General features: G+C 35.5%; 1 protein-coding gene across 1 annotated transcript in view; it reads left to right on the forward strand.

Annotated features, from left to right (window-relative positions):
- Tango14 (transport and golgi organization 14) overlaps nt 1-9,594 on the forward strand; it is a 40,321-nt gene extending 30,727 nt beyond the window's left edge. Inside the window, exon 5 of the mRNA XM_090379560.1 lies at nt 9,392-9,594. Coding sequence (XP_090235686.1) covers nt 9,392-9,482 — 91 coding nt within the window. The 3' untranslated portion in view covers nt 9,483-9,594. The remainder of the gene's footprint in view (nt 1-9,391) is intronic.
- Nucleotides 9,595-9,841: the final 247 nt, after the last annotated feature.

Consider the following 9,841-nt stretch of genomic DNA (forward strand, 5'->3'; position numbering starts at 1 on the left):
TTTTTGGGATAGTATCGATGGTTCAACTGTTGATGATCCTACTCAGGTAGCTAGCAAACTTAATGAGTATTTTGCTTCTACGTTTACATGTGAGGAAGTTATTCAGGGAGGGGAATACCAGAGGTGTATTAAACTATGGTAGTGAGTTAAATGGTTTTTTAATAACTGAGAACAAAGTGGAAGAGAAATTGTTAAATTTAAACATAAGAAAGGCACCTGTGGTGGATAGGATCTATCCAGTTATATTAAAGGAGGCAGCAAAGGAAGTAAGGAAACCCTTAGCCATAATTATGAGAACTTCTTGGACCAGGGGTGGTGCCCATGGACTGGAGATATGCAAATGTGACCCCAATTCACAAAGGAGGATCAAAGGGTGACACAAGTAATTACAGACTTTTGGTTTAACTTCTGTTCTGGGGAAATTAATGGAGGCACTGGTTAAAGAAGCACTGCAGGATCATCTAGACAACACTTCAGTTATAATTTGGACACGGCATGGGTTTGTTAAGGGGAAGTCTTGTCTGACCAATTTGATTGGATACTATGATGTGGTCACAAAGGAACTGGATGCAAAAAATAATTTTGATATCATATACTTGAATTTTATGAAATCTATTGATACTGTTGCACATGTAACACCACTGTACAAATTGCAGCAGTATGGCATTAAGGGCAAAATGCTGCTATGGATAAAGGGATGACTGGTTGGGGGAAGACAGAGAGTGGTAATCAATGGACACTGCTCTTCATGGACTAATGTGATTTGTGGAGTTCTCCAGGGTTCAGTGTTGGGTCCATTGTTGTTTTCTCTATTTATTAATGATATTGATGAAGGTATATCAGGCTTAATGTTTGCAGACAATACGAAGTACTGCATATGGGTAGCAGTAACCCCAGAGTAACATACAACTTTGTGGTACTACACTTAGGGTGATAGAAAATGAAAAGGACCTGGGGCAATTGGCATCAGATATGGAGTTTTCTGAGCAGTGCAGACAGGTTGCAAAAGTAGCCCATGGTGTCTTGTCAATGATATGCAGGAATTTTTTTAGCAGGGATAAGGAAGTGATTATCCCCTTGTATAAGGCAATGGTCAGATCACACCTTTAGTACTGTTTACAGGTCTGGAGGTCTCATTTTAGGAAGGATGTAGAGCTGCTGGAACGAGTACAGAGAAGGGCAACAAGATTGGTGAGGGGAACGAAGGGGAACAATTCTGCAAATTGCAGCGTCTGGAGCCTAGGCACCTGCGAGTTGATCTGATTGAGGCGTATAAGGCTTTGAATGGTTTGAGCAAGCTCAAAGCTGATGGGGTTCTTCCTCTTGTCCAGATTAATTCCCCGAGAGGAGATAAATTGAAATTGAGGAAAGACAGTTGTAGAATAGATGTGTGGAAATTTGCCTTTAGCCAGTGTGTGGTTGATTGCTGAACAAACTTCCATCTGTTATTGTAGAAGTTGCCAGCTTAAATAAATTCAAGGCAGAACTAGACAAATTTTTGGAGCGAATGGATGGGAAATGGGAAGGGTTTTTTTTTTTTTTGGCTGATGCTGAATAAGCTTGCTTTCTTGCATCATATGCCTCTACTAATGCTAATTCCTAATTTTGTAAAATAATAAGAGAAGTTTACCTCACTATAATTCGTAGAACACTTCCGTATGATACTCTCCAGCAATTAAAACGAAAAAATCGCACATCTTACATTACAGTAAAATATAATTAAAACTCAATTGAATACAATTAAAAAACAATTGAACACAATTAGAAATCAATCAATAACACAATTAAAAATTAAATTAATTAAAAGAAATTTAACGAAAAAAATTGCAGACAATGCTTTTTGACTATGTTGTGATCACAGGAATGAAAATTACCGAATAGGGCTGAGCATGACACTTAAATAGGGATTATTTTATCTTCGCACATTCACGTAAAAGCCCACGAATCGAAGATTAGAAATGGCCGGCAAACATTAACAGAATTCTCATGTAATTTAATTTCGACAGTTTTTGCAATTAATAGTCAGGTATGATTATGTTGGACACTAAGTATTTTGGCCTCGTTAAATAAAAGTGTTTTTCGTTAACAGCATGAAAGGCTAATTCTGACGCTGCTGAACGAGAAGCACAAACTGAGGCTGTGTGTTGATTTACACGAAAATTCAGAGGAAAATATGTAGAACCTTGGTACGACGAGTTGCAATCCCCGCAAGAAATGTTGTATACCACGTCATTTATTTTTGTTGCAAAAGAGGAAAGAACTGATCAATTTTCAGTATAGTGTGTAGTTTCCGTATTGGCCTGGTCACAATATTAAATTCGGTATCTTTAAAAAATCTGTTAAGCTGTTTGTGCCAATGTTCAACATATGGGACAGAAATAAAGTATTTTTTAATATTACAATTGTTGGTTGGTGTATTTTTTATCCTATCCCTAGCTTTTACCCTAATTCGGTTTATCAGCTTCAGCAACGCTTCCTTCCTGAAGCATTGTCAGCTTCAGGAAGGAAAATCGTTTTTTGCATTTTTTTTCATTAAATTTCTTTTAATTAATTTGATTTTTAATTGCATTAGATTGATTTTTGATTGTGTTCATTTGATTTCTAATTGTGTTCAATTCTTTTTTAATTGTATTCAGTTGAGTTGTAATTATTTTTTATTTTTTACTGTAATGTAAGATTTGCGATTTTTTTTGTTTTAATTGCTGGAGAGTATCATATGGAAGTGTTCTTCTTATTATATTGAGGTAAACTTCTCTTATTATTTTACAAATATTGATATCAATGTAGAACATATTGAGCATTACAGCTCTGGTTCATACTATCAAGCTAATTCCTAATATACTCAAAAGTGTTGGAACTCATAAGCAGGGATAATAGTGTAGAATGGTCAAGCCTCTGTGATACCAGGCAGTGCTAGTTAGTAGGTGGCTTTCATATCACTTGGTTCAACGTCACCACTTTCTTTATTGAAAGCTTGAGACAGCCAAAACTGTTTTACCTCTTTGCAACTCTGCTATCATGTAGTATGAATTATGACCTGTCAGGTTGTGATAGACATTGTGGCAAGATGGAGCATTCCTTGCATTTTGAGTGTACAGCACACTCAAAATAGGAATAACTGATTGATATAATAACTTGAGTGTACAGCACACTCAAGGAATAACTGATATTTAATCTAGCAGCTGGCCATTTCACAGGCTAGTTGCTAGATTGTGTACCATGTCACTTATTGGTAATTGTAGGCTAGTGAGTTACCTTGCTGCTTCTATTCTAGTGGTGATTGGGGAAATCTGAGTAGTGGAGGGGAGCATCACTCTGTATTATGCTCCCAACTCCTCAAATTTTGAATAGTATAATAGTGAAAATTTCACCTGCATTCATTTTATTATCCTCTCTTAGAGCCTTATAGACCTCAATCAGGTCTCTTTTAAGGTGCCTAACTACTAAGCTCTGTAGCTCACATATTCCATCTTTCCTTGTATATGTGCCATTTTACAGATCTCACAAAGTGAGTTGCCCGACTCTGGACCCTTTCAAGACTTGATGTAATTTTTTATGTGCAGTCTCCATATTTGATTTCAAGTGTGATCTTACAATTGCCTTATACAATGAGATTATGATCTCCCTAACTGCAGAAGCAAATGTTTGATAAATCATCAGTAGGCACCACAGGCCTTCCTTGCCACCTGTTTACACTGCTCAGAGAACTTTGTATTCACTTGTATCATAACTTCCAAATCCCTTTCTTCCTCTGCTATTTTCAATTCACCCCAGGTGTATTAGTATTGCTAATGAATCTCGCTCCAGTGGTCAGGAGCGAGAGTGCTTAGCATGTGTTCCTTGAGTGGACCGGGGTTCAAGCCCGTGACTACTAAATACAATAAATATTTGTATTGACGATTTATTGTAAACTCTACTGACTTGGTTGTTGTGCCAGAGTATAAACAGGAAAATATTTATTTTTTTATTTTTTTAAAATAAAGTGCTAAGGCTGTTTGGAATAAGAATAAAGCATATTATGTCCATTAGCTTTCATCCAAATATGCACTGTTATTTTCTGCTTATAACTATAAGCTCACAACACTTGTAAACAAATAGTTAATAAATACCAATTCTATTATTATAAATCCACGAATAGGAAACTTGTCACTTGTCCAAATGGTAGTTGCACCTTCTGATTTCTCGAAATCTGCAGCCAAAAACATTGGTTGCAGATTTCATTCATACTTCCACTTCTGTTACGCTGATGTTCTGTCTTCAAAAAGTAAAACTGATTTACCAGCGCTGCAGAGTTAACTCCTGTTTTATTTTGTTTTGCCTTGCCTTTTTATACTTTTATTCCATTGCTATTTCCTGGAAATTTAGTATTAGTAAGACCAAATATTGAAAAAAACGCTTTCTGCATCAGCCAAAAACACACATGCATACATGGTGATCACTGAATTATGATCACCCCATCCATAATGGACTGATGCATAGCTGGCTGTGTATAAAACTGAACAGCTACCTGAACAGCTGAACAGTGGTAATTTAAAGCTGAACAGTGATAATTTGCATCTGGTCATGTAAGTCAAAGTGATAAAGGAGCAGTTATGGGACATAGTAAAGATATCACGGAGTTTCAAAAGGGCATAATTGTGGGAGCTCGCACATCAGGTGCTTCCATATTGGAAATGGCTTGTCTTGTTGGTTGCTCACAGCCTGCTGTGGATAAGATGTACAAAGAATGATGTCAGCCGACCTCTTGCCAACAGAACTGTAAAGGATTATGCGTGGTGGACGTTTGTGGTGAGCAAAAAGTGCAATACATTATACGGCCTCAACGGCAGGTTGCTGTGTGACAGTTGACATCACAATAAAATATGGGGAGTGCAAGAATAATATCCCAGGTGATGATGCAAGAGACACTCCCTCCTTGCTGTGGTGTCAACAACATGCTGGTTAGACACTGAAATACTGGAAACAAGTTTGCTGGTTGGATGAGTCCAAATACCTGGTGTAGCACACCGACAGACACCTTTGTATGTGGCACAAGCAACATGAGTCCATGGTGCCCACGATGACGGTAGGTGGCACTGGTTGCTTAATATGAGTCATGTTTTGCTGGCAAGAACTAAGACCCTTGGTGCATATGAACCAATGTTTCACTGGTGAGGTCCCAGCAGATCTTAGATCGCATGCAACCTGCCATGTTGCATTTTTTCCTGGACAGAAATGGGATCTTCCAAGATGATAATGCACCATACCATCAGGCTCACATTGTACAAAAGTGCTTTGAGGAACACCGTAAAGAGATCATCTTGATTGGCCTCCAAATTCTCCTGACCTCATTCCAATTTAAACCCCCATGGAGATATTTTTGAATAGGAAGTGAAGTGTATATACACTCATTTTTCATCTATTCCGACACTAGAAAGTGTTGCAGGCAGCATGGCTGCAGATTGTACGGACATTTTCAAACATCTAATGGAGTCAATGCCAAAACAGATAGCAGCTGTTATCTGTGCGAATGGTGGTTCAACATGGTACTGTTCCAAAGTAATGGAGAAATTTGTCATCCACCGACTCTTCCATTTGCTTAATGATCTCCCACATGGATTTTATCAGTTCTCATCCACTGGTGGATGGTTTATGTTACTCCTCTGCAGAAAAATTCTATGATGAAGTTTGGAGACATTCAGGCAATTGCACTCATTCAATAGCATTTGGCAAGATCACTTAAGCAAGCTCCTCCAGTTTTTACAGCTGAGTAGTCAGTTTTCTCTCTGACTGCTCACTGCATGTGGTGGCTCTCCCTTCTAAATTATTAACAAATTCTAGTGTTCCACATGGTTTTGTTCTTTTGCTTGCACTTTTTCTCTTATAATGATTTTTTTTCATTGACTAGAAATCTTGCCCATAATGTTCCTGATTGTATGCTGCAACTTCTTGAATATCCATCACCACTTTCTTAAATGCTGATCTCCTGTGTTGGAGTTGAAAGTGTAGCTAATTTCCTTCTAAACCTGATCCTACTTTATTGGCATAAGCATAAAATGAATATTGCTTCCACTGAATTGAAAATGCTCAATTTTCATGTGAATAATAAATTCCTACACCTGATGACATTGTACCGAAATCTTTTTTTTTTTTTTTTAATGAAAATCCAAGCACAAAAGTTACTTAGAACTAATAGTACTAAGTACTGTTCATGGGAAGATACTTGTTACCTGTTGACATTAGACTTGAATTTCTCTAGGCTGTAATTTTTGGGAAATGCATGTGAAAGAAAGTTGTTCCAGAAAATAGAAGTAGGAAGGATAAATGAAGAAAAGTTGTTTCTGTGAGTTGGGAGTTAGACAGTGAATGGATGCTGAAGAAAGTAGGGGAATTTGGTGCAAATTCATAGGAACACTGCCCATGGAAGAATCTACAGAAAAAGCATGCAGCAGAAATTGAACATCTGTCAGACAGAGTGGAGCGACTTCATAAGAGATTGGTCATTAATTAACATGACTGCCTGCTTTTGAATGGATCAAGAGATTTCAGGAGCACCACCCCAGATGTAAGAACAATATTCCATGATAGGGTGGATTTGAGATTTGTACAGAGTGAGTAGTTTTTTTTGAATAAAGGTAATGCTGAGAGCGAAAAAGAAAACCTAGTTTTTTTTGTTTTTTTGATGAAGAGGAAGCAATATTTGTGATGTGTTTATGGCAAGAAAGATTAGAAGTCAAAGTAACCCTAATAGAGATGTAATCTTGTCTAGAAATCTAAGTATCATTGAAAATAAGTATAGAGGCAGTAAACTATTTTGTAAGAATTAGGACAGGACTGAGTTTTAGGAGGAGTGAAATGAGCTAAATTTTTTTCATCCAATTGGAGAATTACTTGGTGATTGGCATTTGAGGAATTGGTAATGGATATTCGAGAAGTTGAATCTGTTTGTGTAGGACAAGATTTCTCAAACTGAAAAGTAGAATGTAACATGCTGTCATCAGAAAAACTATGGATAGGATATCCAGTCAGTGGAAGAAGGTCGTTAATATACAAGAGGGAAAAGGATGGGGGAAAGAACTGAACCTTTGGGAAACTCCAGGAGCAGTTAGTTTGTTATTTGGTTTTTAGAAGCATTAGCAACTAAGGCCATATTGCTCCGAGATATGCGGTGGTCATTCCCTGACCTTTCCGCATCCTCCGTATTTGGTGGTGACGGCCTCGAACCCCGGTCTAATCAAGAAGCGTGAGCTAGGAGAAGTTAGAAGACAGCAATCACCTGTGGTGAGTGGTCAGATAAAAAACTGGATACCCAATTACAAAAGGCAATTAGCAGTCCACAGTAATATCTCAAATGATGATGCTTTAGAAGACCTTTATGCCAAACATAATCAAAAGCCTTAGAAATATCAACAGCAACTGTTTAAGCCTGGCTAAATTTTTCCATTGAATTTGTCCAAAGATGAGTAACATAAACCAGTTATTACGAGTGAATCACCATTGACCAAAGTCATATAGGCAATAATTGATCACCAAATTGGCAGTTGATGGATTTCTCTATTACTTTGGAAAGAGTAGATTTGAGGGCAATGGGAAGTTAAAACAGTTTCATATTCTTAAAATAAATTGAATATAGATTAATGAATAAATGTTCTTAGGAACTGATTCTTAGAATTATTCATTCTTAGGAACTGATATTATGGAGAGCTTGCTAACTTTCATATTTACCTGCACTAAAAGGTGCAAATATGATCTTTAGGTTCCTGTCATATTAAAACCCAGGTCATTTCTGACAAAAATTTAAATTGCCTCTGTATCTTCATTTCTTATATTTAAGTTCAGTTGTATTATTTTATGTTATTGTTATTTTATTTTATTATTATTATTTTATTTTTTTTTTTCACATAGAGAGGAGTGCCACTAACAAAAGCCACAATGTGCCATAATTGGCATGTGCTGTAGGTTGGCAGCTCCTGCACTAGACTCCAAAATAAGGATGGTCTGTTATTTAATGATCTCTCCCAAACTCTGTCACAGTTGTCCCTGCTAAGTTTATCCTTGACATTACCCAATTGCATGATTTCATAAAGTTGATCTGGAAACTTTTGCAAGTTCTATTACTTCACAACAATTTCTGGCATATTAACCTTTCACTAATGTGGCTGTAAACAGCACCTTTTTGATTTTGAAAAGGAAAGTCAAAGAAGCTCCAAAACATTGGCAAATAATTGTGCATGCATGCATTTTAATTTGAAGAATTTGCTTAAGCAATTCTATAGTTTCATTAAATATTAAGCATAACATTTAATGATTTTTGTGTGTTATGTGGAATTAGTAGATAACTTGTCTTTCTGCATTCACTTTTGTGGAGGTATCAATGCTTTCATTAGTTGCAGTTATAGGTATGTTCGCTGCCAAGTGACCATGCAAAAATATGCAATATGTGTTTTCAGATAAAGCTTATTGAGATAGAAAATTATGGACTTTCCATGGCATACAAGATATCATATAAACTAATATTTATTTAATTTCCTATTGTTTGAGCAACACAAGGTATTGCTCAAAGCATTATAATGTGCCTCAAAGCGTTATAGTGCTTCAAGCATTATAATATATGGAGATTAGACATAGGTATATAGCCAATTTTCTCCATTTCTTGTTTTTGTCACTATTTATGCACTCTTTAATTTTTAATTTGGATATAATGAGAATTCATTAAAATTTTTTTTTTTTCCCTCAACTCTTCCTTATGCCTTTTGTTTTATATACTAATCCTATAAATTTATTACTACTGATTTGCTTAATATGGGTCAATTTATATCTTTTGGTTTATTTTACTACTGTTATAATTTGAAAGATGTGTGTGTTATGCATTTCTACACCAGGACATAAGGATGATTTTTTTTTTTTTTTTTTTTTTTTTTTATATGTAGATAACCACACAGACACTGTTTCTAAAATAAAAGAAAAAAAATTTAATAATTTTAAGTCATTTTAGGGATTTTATCTTTACTTTATTGCAACATAGATAAGTGGTGTACAGCAGGCTGCTGTTGCAACTGCCCATTATGGCACATTGGCCACCTTATTGATGTCATTTTATGTAAATATTATAATAATAAAATCTTTATTATAGTCATGAAAACGCAGTTATGATAATTACAATAAAACACACACACATACAGAGAAATACTAGTGTTTTTTTTTTTTTTTTTTTTTTTTGTACAATTTAAAAATATAATATCAATAATGTAAATTAAAATAGCACTAATTTACTGACTATAACATGCTATTCATATCCAGTCAAATCCTCTGTAGATCCCTTGTATCTTTTGTATTTTTTTAAAATAAGTGTAATTGATTAGTACTTTGATCTAATATTAATTCCTTTTTTTTTTTTTCTCCACTTTTACAGGTCAATTTCTTCCCATCAAAATATCCTGTACCCTGAATTTATAAATATTCTCACCAAGTTCAGTTGCTGTGAGCAGCGCTTTGGTACATAAACTTTTAATTGTGAACTGCCATGTGTAAGAAACTTACCACAAAGCCTGCCTCCAACCTTCAAGCAGTGTGTGTACAATACACAAATTATGGCTGGCAAGTTAATCTTGTGGCCATCTGACCCTTTATAAGGTATAGGCATTATATAAAAATGAACATATAAATTATGTTGCATCTGTTAACTGTATAAATGGAAACTGTCACGAAGTTTATAGAATTCAAACTAGTTTGTTCCAGCTAGTTTGGAATGTAGTAGAAGTAAATAATTTGTAATTATTGAAAATGAACGAAGAAAAAGATTAATTTTGTAATGGCCACTTAAACTAGCAACATTGTTTAAATAATGCAGGGTATATATATA

Source organism: Mastigoproctus giganteus, chromosome 8 (genome assembly GCF_048544385.1).
Source record: "Mastigoproctus giganteus isolate SK-2022 chromosome 8, ASM4854438v1, whole genome shotgun sequence".
Lineage (NCBI taxonomy): Eukaryota > Metazoa > Arthropoda > Arachnida > Uropygi > Thelyphonidae > Mastigoproctus > Mastigoproctus giganteus.